General features: G+C 37.0%; 1 protein-coding gene across 1 annotated transcript; it reads right to left on the minus strand.

Moving 5' to 3' along the window:
• Window positions 1-3,749: 3,749 nt before the first annotated feature.
• Window positions 3,750-4,824, minus strand: LOC23687395 (trypsin-1). Its single transcript, XM_021847037.1, has 2 exons — window positions 4,762-4,824; window positions 3,750-4,702 (listed from the first exon to the last, which is right to left on the minus strand). Exons 1-2 carry the CDS (start codon window positions 4,814-4,816, stop codon window positions 3,933-3,935), a joined length of 825 nt encoding a protein of 274 aa, XP_021702729.1. The 5' UTR covers window positions 4,817-4,824; the 3' UTR covers window positions 3,750-3,932.
• Window positions 4,825-12,118: the final 7,294 nt, after the last annotated feature.

A 12,118-nucleotide genomic window follows, 5' to 3' on the forward strand; every position in this document is an offset into this window, starting at 1 on the left:
GTCAGTAAGGTTTGGCGCCTTCCTGGCCTTAAAAACACGTAGCCCAGTCCAGGTTTGCTGGACGAACCACTTCGACGAATTGACCTTTTTGGTCACGTCTCGGGTGGAAAGGTTATTCTTAAAGTACTGCCTAATCTTCCGTGCCTTTTCTGGGTATTTTGTTTAAGGTTTTCGGCAGTTTCCAGCGCGCCGCTCGATGATCTTCATCTTCTGGAACACAACGCGAGACACGGTAGAATGGAAGATACCAAGCCTTTTGTCCATCCATCTGTGCGACTAACCAGGATTATCGATCACCGCGGCCAAGATTTGCTGGCGTAACTTTTCTTATTTCGAATGCATCTTGAAAACTACTTCTCGAAAACTTATTCAAATAGTCTCAAGTCAAAAAAGTGAATAAACTTACTTTATTGATCCTACGTGTTTCGCAGGCGAAATTCCACATGTTCCGCTCCTACTCAACTCGATTTTTCACTTTTAGAACGTTTAATTTCCGGATTTGCAAAACGACGAAAGTAAGATTTTCAACTTTCGCAACCTAACCACTACTTTCGCCGCCCCGCTGTATAGAGAGACAAAGTGACTTAACCACGAATCAAAACAAAACACTACTTGAGCCGATTTTACACTGATAGAAAAACGTCGAAATTAACTGTATGAAACGGCTTATCATTTAGTTATAATTATTTTTGTTGAAAATAATAGAAACTACCTAGTTTTTGAACGCGATCTGATTGTATGCAAAATTTGAGCGATGTACACGGCGAAAAAATGCTATAAAGGTGATTCATTTTAAAACAGTTTTAGAAGACAGGTTGTGATTCTTCTCAATTAGTTTTCTCAAAACCGTATGAAAGTTACTTACGTCGATTTGAAAAAGTAATCGAGACTTGACGAATCGCGATAACATTTTAAACACATAAACAAACACCCAAAAATTCATTAATGTTTACCCACGCGATAAAAAGTTACACCCAAAACGAAGTGTCGCATATTTTCCGAGTCCAATCTTTATTTGTTCAAATTATGTTTACGAGCAAAACGCAGTATTATGACCTCTTCTATTGCAATTATTATTATTATTATTATTTATTAGCGACACTTTACCATTCGTTTGGCATTCGTGTCGGATATCTATTGCAATAATCAAAAATATTGGAACCTCGTAACGTACACATGACCGATTTCTTTTCGTCGATCCTCTCTTCTGTAAATAAAGATAATAAGATAAAAGTTTGATAGCATTTTTTTTTTGCTGAGCGGTTCCACAGAAAATGACGATTTTTTTCCCAAATTTCATTTTTATATTTTTTGATTTTGATGAAATTTTGCACATGCTTTCTTTATGCCCAAAAATGCCTTTTTGCATCATCGGCTCGCCATTTTGACTCTAGCCTTACTTTTGAGAAGGGCCTAAGAAAAAAATCCTTAATAATTTTCAAACAATTATAACTTAAAAACGGTTTGTCCGATCCGTCAAAAATATACACTGTAAAAAATAAATGTTGTAATTTTTTATATATCGAAAATGAAGCTTAAAAATCAATTTTCTCAAAAATCGTATTTTTGTTTTTTTTTTTATATGTTAAAGTAGACAAAAAATGAAGTCTTTTGCACAGTGGGTCAAGATGGAGAAATCATGGACAAAAAAGTTATGATTTTTTTAAAAAAGGTTGATTTTTCAATATGGTCTAAATAAACTTTTTGAATGCTTTTCGACCCGATTTTATGAAAGTACGCAAACTTTTCAACAAAAAAGGTATATGAGAAAATTTTGCTAATTGCTACCGAAACATTTGAAAAGTTTATTATGACCATTTTCAACAAATTCACCTTTTTTTTTAAATCATAACTTTTTTGTCCATGATTTCTCCATCTTGACCCACTGTGCAAAAGACTTCATTTTTTGTCTACTTTAACATATAAAAAAAAAAATCAAAAATACGATTTTTGAGAAAATTGATTTTTAAGCTTTATGTTCGATACATAAAAAATTACAACATTTATTTTTTACAGTGTATATTTTTTTCCAGATAGTCCCAACAATAACCTAAGACTTTGCGGAAGACTCCTAACTGATCGGACAAACCGTTTCTAAGTTATATTATAATGACCGAAAATTGAAAATTATATCATAATTTTGTACAGTCGACTCTCTACAGCTCGATGTTCTATAACTCGATATATTCTATGACTCGATGGATTTTGCGGTCCCTTCAAATTCCCATACATCATGCTCTCCATAAGTCGATATTTCTATAACTCGATGTCTCCACTGGTCGATGCCACGTGGGAGGAAAATTTCTCTCCATAACTCGATATTCATCTAAAAACCGTTTTTATACAGGAAGACATGGACCATTTCTGGTTTGGCAGTGAAAAAAGACTTCCTAGTTGTTATAAGAGTTTAAAAACATTAAAATAAAACAAAAAAAAATTTTAGTACAAAAAAAGGGATTTTTCGAACATTAAAAAAAAGTGTTCAATGATATTTTTTCAAAATGCTTTCAACAAAATGATATTGTTTGCTTACAGAGAAGTGTTCATAAGAGTATTGGAAATATAGAAATTTGAACCGTTGATTTTAAAATTTTTGGTATCGGTATGTTCTATAACTCGATAATTCTATAAGTCGATGGACCCTTGAATATCGAGTTATGGAGAGTCGACTGTATTAAAATCGCTGTATCTTTAAAACGGTAAAAGTTAGCCTGATTTTTCCGTATACCTTTTTTGTTGTAAATTTTGCGTACTTTCATAAAATCGAGTTGAAAAATATTTAAAAAGTTTATTATGACCATTTTCAAAAATTCACCTATTTTCAAAAAATCATAACTTTTTTGTCCATGATTTCTCCATCTTGACCCACTGTGCAAAAGACTTCATTTTTTGTCTACTTTAACATATAAAAAAACAAAAAAAAATTAAAATTCGATTTTTGAGAAAATTGATTTTTAAGCTTTATTTTCGATATATAAAAAATTACAACATTTTTTTTACAGTGTATATTTTTCCAGATAGTCCCAACAATAACCTAAAACTTTGCGGAAGGCACCAAACTGATCGAACAAACCGTTTCTAAATTATATTTTTTTGAAAATTATTAAGGATTTTTTTCTTAGGCCCTTCTCAAAAGTAAGGCTAGAGTCAAAAAGGCGAGCCGATGATGCAAAAAGGCATTTTTGGGCATAAAGAAAGCATGTGCAAAATTTTATCCAAATCAAAAAATACAAAAGTAAACCGACATTCGAATTCAAATGGAACCGCTCTGCTTCAGATCACTTGGCAGGGATGCAATCTTGCGATCTGAGGTAGAAAATGCTGCCAAGCTTGCATCTTTTCACCTTCATTCACAGAAGACAGGATCGATGAAGAGAAATCAATCATGCGACTTACGCCCTTGAAGTGCTGTTTCACAATAAAGTGCTGCAAATCTTATTTTGTTCTGGTCTTATGTTATAATAATATTATATGGTTACGAAAAGAAGAGTCATCAGAATCGTTGAAACTGCTACCACAAACTTTCAACAACCACTACAAGCTCGCCTTTCAACTAAAAGAACCACTCAAAAATTAACAATATTTTAATTATCTACACATTTTCTCGGGAAAGCAAATTGTTAAAGCTTCAAAATTAAATAACATTTTGCAATCTTCTACATTTCTTTCAAAAATTCATTTTAGAAAACTGATTTTAAACTGTTCACCCTATTTTTTTCAAGTTCTACATTTAACAGACGGGACTGATATGCGATTCACTATTACGCAGTTTTCTTGTAATTTTAAAAGATTTTAATTTGTACTCAGAAGTTTACAGGAGTTCGTCCTCAGCTGCATCTTACCCTAATTCTGTGTATACTAGTTAATAATATTTTTTGACCCTAAAATGCAGTTTAGCAATATTATTTCGAACAACCCTTCTATGGTTCGGTTCATCCGCCAATCTGCTGCCTCACCCATGGTAAGTAATGCGATACTCCAACGTATACCGATGGGCGGCCGATGCTTCCACATGGCATCCACGCCCAAGATGCAATACCAACCTGAGTTTGGATACCATTCTCAATGATATAAATCGGACCGCCAGAATCGCCAGAGCAAGCCGAGATTCCACCAGTCAGTGGACCCGTGCAAATGTTGGTAGGACCTAACGGTGATGCCCCTGGACCTCCATTAGCATCTTCGCACGTGTTCCAATCTATCAACGGTTTCGAAACCTTCTGTAGAACTGCAGGCATTGAGGAAGCGCTGCCACCCGCGGTGCTACCCCATCCTGCCAGCGTAACCGGCCCAAGTCGTGGCGTACTGTTATCCGGTGGTAAATGAACGGCTTGGACGGCCGCTGTAAAGGTCAGTGGTGACTGTAGCCTCATTACCGCGATATCACTCGGGTTAACACCTCCGTCATAGTCTGGATGTATCGCGTGACCCATTACGTTCATCACCTGTCGGGTAGCCTCATTTTGGTTGAAGTTGTGCGTTCCAGCCCATATTACAAAACGGGAGTTTGCCGGAGATTCTGTAATACAGTGACCGGCCGTCATAATCCAGAAGTTATTCAAAATTGTGCCACCACAAATGTGGGATGTCACAATAAGAACAACTCGCCGGACCGACACCATCGACGGGAACTCATTGGGCAACGCATTAATGCCACCAACTATACGGCCCCCCAGGAACGAGGGTCCCTGGTTCACAGAACCTGATTTGAAAACAAAATTTTAGTTGATATTTCAATAAAGAAGATTTGGTTTATTCTACCAGGTGCTGCATAACACAATGCACAAATGGATAATAGTACAGAGAGTACCTTCATTGTTAAAGTATGACTGAGCCCTGACATTGGCGGTTAGCTATATATATTGATATCGTTAATCGCTTATCTTACCCATGATCACGATTAAGGTTCCAGGTGTTTATGTGCGATAACTTAAAGACGAAGTAATGAATGGAAGCATTTGTGACCACCATCGCAAATGACGTTGATAGGAATTTTTATACAGAAAGATAACTATCAGTCGCTTCCTGATGATGACTTACCTCCAAATCTGTTGTTCAAAATAGTAGAGAGAGTAGAATGCCAATAAAGCGCCATCCATTAATGTGGACACATTTTTGTTGGCAGCTTAACTACTAGTTATCTTTTGAATTAATTAACTCATTACGCGTGGTAAAGACGGATAAATTATGGGTAGATTTTTTTTCATAATTTGACCCATAATTTATCCATCGTTACCATGCGTAATGAGTTAATTAATTTAAAAACTATGCGGATTGGATTACCGAACAGCTCAATATAAGCGTCAAGAAATAGCTTCTTATATTCCGTTTGGTATTTCCCATATGATACTTGCAGCATCTCCTCCAAAAGTTACTTCAGCCATTCTCCCAGAATATATTCCAAGAAGTATTTTCCCAGAATTTTCTCTTAAATGCCTTCGAATTTCGAATCCTCTACGCAGAACATCAATAACGATAATCGAAAAAGTAGATTTGACTATTGTGCCTTTTAATCCGCCCTTATAAAACCCTTAATCACCTTGTTGTTGCATTGTAACAAAGAGTTTCTGGTTCTGGTGTTATCATCTGCATGCGAGGAAGGAAGGCCCAAGGAGGACTGGCGTATAGGAATCGAGGATAAGGAAAAAATCAAGAAAATAAGAATGGCCCTATGAAAGGAGGTACCTTTCTGGCAAGATCAAGTGGGGGTCAAATCACTATTTCGGTCGGACGGTTTCCCGGCTCCGCGAAAGTTTTCAAAATTGTTATCAATACCTTAAAATCGACATTGATTTTTCATGAGAGCTTATCTGCTTTTATCGATTTCTCTTTGTTCTCTATTTTCATTTTTGTAGAAAACTGATTCACTTTTCATAACATGTTTTTGTGCTGTAATACCGTTTTTACTCATATTCCGAACACTTAAGGCCAACAGTGACTTCATATGCATCTGATGGGCATATATTAGCTGACTTTTGTGAAAATTTTAATTTCTTCGCATAGTCTAACTGTTATCTGTTAAGTGTACTAATAAAAATGTTTATTTAAACTTATATAGTATTGCTTATAGGTAAAAGTATGGAACAACATTTTGATTCAAATACCGAACACTGTGTTCATTCTGTCTCATATTCCGAACACCTTGATTCAAATTCCGAACAGCACGAATAAATCGTATTTAAATGAATAATTTCGCAAATAAATTTATCTGAGCTAGTTTTACTGGTCTCGAACTGATCACTACTCCCGAGGTATACCGTTATGTCTCAAATTCCGAACAGACTCATATTCCGAACACTCGGTTTTTGTATGACGCCTTGGTTGAAATGTTTCGCTGAAATATGTCATCAAATAACGAGGAAATGGCAGTCAATTGAAATTCATTTTTAACGTCTTTAAATCTGTTTTATACTTCGGGAGTAGTTATGACTCTCTAGTTCGAGGCCAGTAAAACTAGCTCAGACAATTTGTGTTCCGATATTCTTCATTTGAATACAATTTATTCGTGCTGTTCGGAATATGAGTCAAGGTGTTCGGAATATGAGACAGAATGAACACAGTGTTCGGCATTTGAATCAAAATGTTATTTCATACTTTCATGTAAAAACAATACTAAACAAATTTAAGTAAACTTTTTATCGGTACACCCAACAGCTAACGGTTAGACTTTGTGAAGAAATTATAATGTTCACAGATATCCTCTAAATTATGCCTATCAAAGCACCTGAAAGTCACTGTTGGCCTTAAGTGTTCGGAATATGAGTCAAAACGGTAAAATAGATAGAACGATGATTAAATTGAATTGTAATTGACCGCCATTTCCTGGTTAATTGATGATATATTTCAGCGAAACATTTCAACCTCATCGCCATACAAAAAGCGAGTGTTCGGGACTTGAGACAAAACGGTACTTAATGAACAAGGAATACCGTCGATGGGGGTGACAATGGGTCTAGGGGGTGAGATTGGGTCAAAACGGAAAAATATGTTTTGTGAAATATTTCTGCTAATAACGCTGATATTACTAAAATTAATAATTCATATGTTCCCTAACATATTATTGCACATAATTCATAACAATATGCATTTTTAGAAATAGTAGTTTTTGTTTACTACATCAATAAACTTGCATGTTGAAACTAGAAAAAAATTACAACATTAAATTTCTCCTGTACAAAGTATCACGCATGTACTCTAGCCTCTATCGTTGTATTAGTAGAATGTTGAAAGTCTTTTCATTACACATCACAGGTATTTTCCGGAATCTGTTTGATTTTCCCACAAAAAAAAAATCATTTTTTTCGGTACGATGTCTAAAATATTGAAAATGGGGGTGAGATTGGGTCAAGCAAGAACGATAGTAAATAAAATTCCAAGTCCACTTTTTTGACATTTTACGGTGCCGGGTGTTCTCTTTTTTCATTAAGAAGTGTTTATTCTTTCTAAATACAGCATCTCTGAAACATCAGACAAGTCTACTTGAGTATTCGGTGCATTGAATAACAACACAACGCATTTTGACAATTTCTCAAACCAGCAACTGTGTTTCGTGCGCAGCCACATCGTAAATTTTTATCAAAAGGGTGTTTTTTCTAAATTTGATTATTTATCAGCGTTTTCATATCATAGAAACATCTCACGGAAGTACAAATGAGTTGGATCGCTGAAATACTGGGATTATGACGTCAACTTCTGCCTGAAATTTATTGATCGTGGGATGTCGCACCGAAATTCAACTATTTGCGAAGCTTTAAAATAATCACTGTTTCAGTACACCTTTGGGGAAACTGAATGGGCTTTATAACAATGGGAATGAGACTTTGAAGACAATTTGAGGGAAACACCAAGAAAATTTATGTAATCTTGACGATAAATGTTGGGTTTTTATATTTTTTCTCATAGCTCTTCAATTTTCATTATAATCTTTCTTTTAAATGGGTTTATCATACTTGTGAAACATCTTAGATATTTTTTGTCTTGTTTGCATCGTTTTTTATATCAGGATGGTCTGGTCAATAAAACGAATTCCGAAGACAAAGAGAATAATTACGATGCATATTTTGAAACGTAGTGTTCGACAATAGAAGATAAACATCTAATTATCCACCATAAGGTATAAACAATTCTATTAAAAGAGAGTGCACGAGATATTCGAAAAGAATGCTTAACATGTAAACCTATAGTTTTATAACAATGAACTTACACTATGCTAATAATAACTTAAATACTATTACAAACTACGTGGAACTCTATGAAAGATAAACTTTTTTACAAGCTTTTTCTTACAAGAAACCCATGAACCAATATTTTAATACTGACATGAAGTTGTTCTAGTGATGACCTAACTTAAAACCATTCTTATTTTTTTTCCGAAAATTTAGCAATTCAAAATAGTTGAAAAAAGTGACTTTTTGACAAAAAAGTGACTTTAGTTGAAAAGGCTTCAAAAAAGAGACTTTAAAGTGACTGGCTTAAAAAAAGTGACCAAGTCACTAAAAAGTGACTCGCTACCAGCCTTGCTCATATATCATCCAGCGATCGCAAGGAATGATAGATTTATAACCAATATGTGATTCTACAACAATTTTAGGCTCGTTTAACAAGCGAAAGTACACAAATTTTATCAATAAGCTTAGGGTGTCGGTTTTACCCCGAATTACCCTACGTATTCGGGAAGGCCCAAGCAAGACGTTTTATTTTCGGGACGCCAAGAAGTTTTGCTGTCAGTGTCAGTTTTGTGTTCAGTCGAGAATGGATTACCAACTGGTGAGTTCGTTTCATGCTTATTGTTGGGTTATGTCACCAACTCCGTTGAGCAAACACCTTTTTATGTTAGTGTGCTTTAAGCTACGAATAAGATTTTTATTAAATTCATTTAAGTGATTCTAATTCAATGGCTTACAAATTTGGTGTTTTAAATCTGGAAGTGGTAATGGATTTCAGCGACTTCCCACTCCGAATAATGTGGATCTAGTGAACGTTACATAATTAGTTTGCGAATATTCAATTTCAGTTGTGTCGTACTTACGGTAGTAATATCTTATAGTTTAGGTTTACAATTTTGCACAGTAGTTTGTAGGATTAGATTTAGAAACTGTAAATAGCTGTAAATAGTAGAATGAGTACCTTGAACATAGTTTGACAATTATAATCACTAACCCTTATAGCTTTAAGTAGATCGATAATAGTAAGTTGGTAATTAAAGAACACTTTCTTCGACGACTTGTTGTGTATTTTCTGTTTTCTGCATGCTCACTGTTGTTGACGTTTCTTGGCTGTTCAGGTTACGGTCCACTACACTTACAGATTCGACAGTGTTGCCGAGGCGAGGAGTTTCGTCGCAACATACCCCCGCCCGTAAACCTTCGTGAGGGTCTACAGCTCCAGATGAATTGGAACAAGGTTTACTTTTTCCCGCGACGTCCAGTACAGCTAGTTTTACAGCTGCTCTTCGTAATACTCCTGACGATGTTCGTACCAGTGTTGTCGCACTCTTCCGTCTCGCCCAGGAATCACTTCTTCAATACGTCCTCGTACCCACTTATGTCTAGCTGTTCCGTCGACCACCAACACTAAGTCCCCGACTTCCAGCTCCTTCACATCCTCGAACCACTTGCATCTGCGAGTAATCATTGGTAGATACTCTTTGAGCCACCTTCGCCAAAGGTCGTCCGTGATGTACCTTGCTAGTTTCCAGCTGTTTCTCAGAACTACACACTTAGATTTTTTCTCGTTGTTCGGTAATATTTTTTACCGGAAACGTACTGTAAATAAATATTTAACTGAAGTTTCGGTATTACAGACGAGGTTACCGAACACCCTTGAAAAAATGAAAAAATCAAAAGAATATTTGACAACTTTTACCGAAATCTTCGTTTTATTTGCCGAAAAACTGTAAATCGTTTTAGATTCGCCGTAGACTGTAAGTTTTTACCGTACTTCAGTTCATAGTGCTTCAATACTTTACCGAACAAATGGTAACTTGATATTTCTGAGTCAGCCATATTTGTTTAGAAGTGCCAATCATCACGATCGTATTCCGTACGATACTGTCTTAAATTCTGTCTATAAATATTGTTACAACGGCAGGATGAGCGCCCGGTACTACTTTTCCGTAAGTATGACCTGAGAGTTTCCATTCAAAAGCGAATTTTTAACATGAATGTTTTCGTTGTAGTATACAACAGCCAAATTATGTTTCCGGATAACATCGAAGCGCGAGTTCGAGTTGTTGGTGCTATCGCTGATGCTGTTCAATGTCCCGCTTTCATCAACAGGCAAACGTAAGAATGAAAACATGTCGATGAGTTTGATTTAAAAATGAAAACCCGAAATAAATCAATCAATTACATTCGATATCAATACGAAATTAATTGTTTTTATTTTTTCGATCATCCTATTCTATTCCGTCTGCCTGTTGTTTTGAACAATGCGTTCGGTAATTCATATAACAATTCGCTCGGTAATAATTCACGAGCATATTGTAAAATTTTTGACAGCTGCGTGTCGATTAAAATTACTGACTGTTCGGTAGTTCTTAACTTTACCGGAAGCATTACCGAGCGCTCAGCCGTTTATATTTCGGTAAAAAAATTACCGGAGTCGGTGATATTTTCTAAGTGTGTACACAGCTGCCCTTCGGATCGGTATACAAGAATTTTGACCCAGAAGAGTTTCCCAACAAAAAATGATTAGGTGTTAAGGCCTCCTGGTCAGCCGACTCTAATGGAATGTACGGAAGTGGCCTCGAATTAATCATCCCTTCAGCTTCCGTTAGAATAGTTTCTAATGTCTCGTCATCGGGCTTACGTGGAGCTTCCATCACTGCTCCGATAGCGACCTTCACCGAACGCACAAGTCTTTCCCAGGCCCCTCCCATATGAGGAGCGGCAGGGGGAATAAATTTCCACGTACATCTAGAGGTGGTGAACTTTTCTGCCATGGATCTGTTGTGCTCTCTTAGTTCATTGCTTGTACCTTGAAAGCATGTGGCATTATCAGACCAAAACTCTCTTGGATGACCTCTGCGTGACACGAATCGTTGAACTGCCATGATGCACGACACAGTGCTTAGCGAGTGTACAATCTCTATGTGCACCGCTCTAATGGTAAGGCAAGTGAACACAGCCACCCAACGCTTCACGTTACTTCTGCCCATCTTCACAAGCAGCGGACCAAAGTAATCCAGTCCGGTATAAGTGAACGGCTGAATGAACGCTGTCAGTCGCATCTCTGGAAGAGGCGCCATTACCGGTGATTTTGGTGTAGCTTTCGCAATGCGACAAATCGTACACACCCGTTCTACTTTCTCCAGCAGCCGTCGTAGTGCAGATATTTCGAATAGTTGACGTATTTCGTTGAATATAGTTTCACGGTTTGCGTGACGGAGACGACGATGATACCAATCAACGATTAGGAACGTTATAACATGTTGCTTAGAGAGTATGATAGGAAATTTAGCGTCCATGGATGCGTATGGTGCCGCACCGATTCGACCACGACTTCGCAGTATTCCTAAATCGTCGATATACGGTAACTTTTTGTAGATTTCACTGGATTTGTTCACCGTCGGATGACGTCGCTCAGGTGGTCCTGATGTCTTACTAAGGATGGCGACTTCATCTGCATAAGACTCACACTGAGCCGTTTTCAGCAATGCTTCTTCTGCTCGACGTAGTTCATTGCTGGTAAGGATGCCAAGTTCCAGATTTTCCTCGTTTCTACGCCTTTTGAGGTTGTCAATCCAACGAAGAACATACGCAGCCACGCGTAGCAACTTGGACCACTGGTTAAATCTTTCGAACACCATGCTTGAAGAGAAGTGTGCTAAGCTGAAGTGTACGGGTCGAAGTTCTTCATCAGTAATGGTGTTTTTCTGTTGTCTTGGCCAATGTTCTTCCGGGTTGTATAGGAAAGAAGGTCCATTAAACCATTGGCTATTCACCATTTCCTGTGGTCCGTTGTTCCATTTAGTGGCCAAATCAGCTGCATTAGTTTTCGATGGTACCCACCGCCATTCTGACTGTTGCGTGGATGACAAAATCTCTCCTATTCTAACGGCGACGAATTTGTGATATCGACGATGATCAGTAGCACGAACCCATGCTAGTACAGTGTT

The sequence above is a fragment of the Aedes aegypti genome, chromosome 2 (genome assembly GCF_002204515.2).
Source record: "Aedes aegypti strain LVP_AGWG chromosome 2, AaegL5.0 Primary Assembly, whole genome shotgun sequence".
Classification (NCBI taxonomy): domain Eukaryota; kingdom Metazoa; phylum Arthropoda; class Insecta; order Diptera; family Culicidae; genus Aedes; species Aedes aegypti.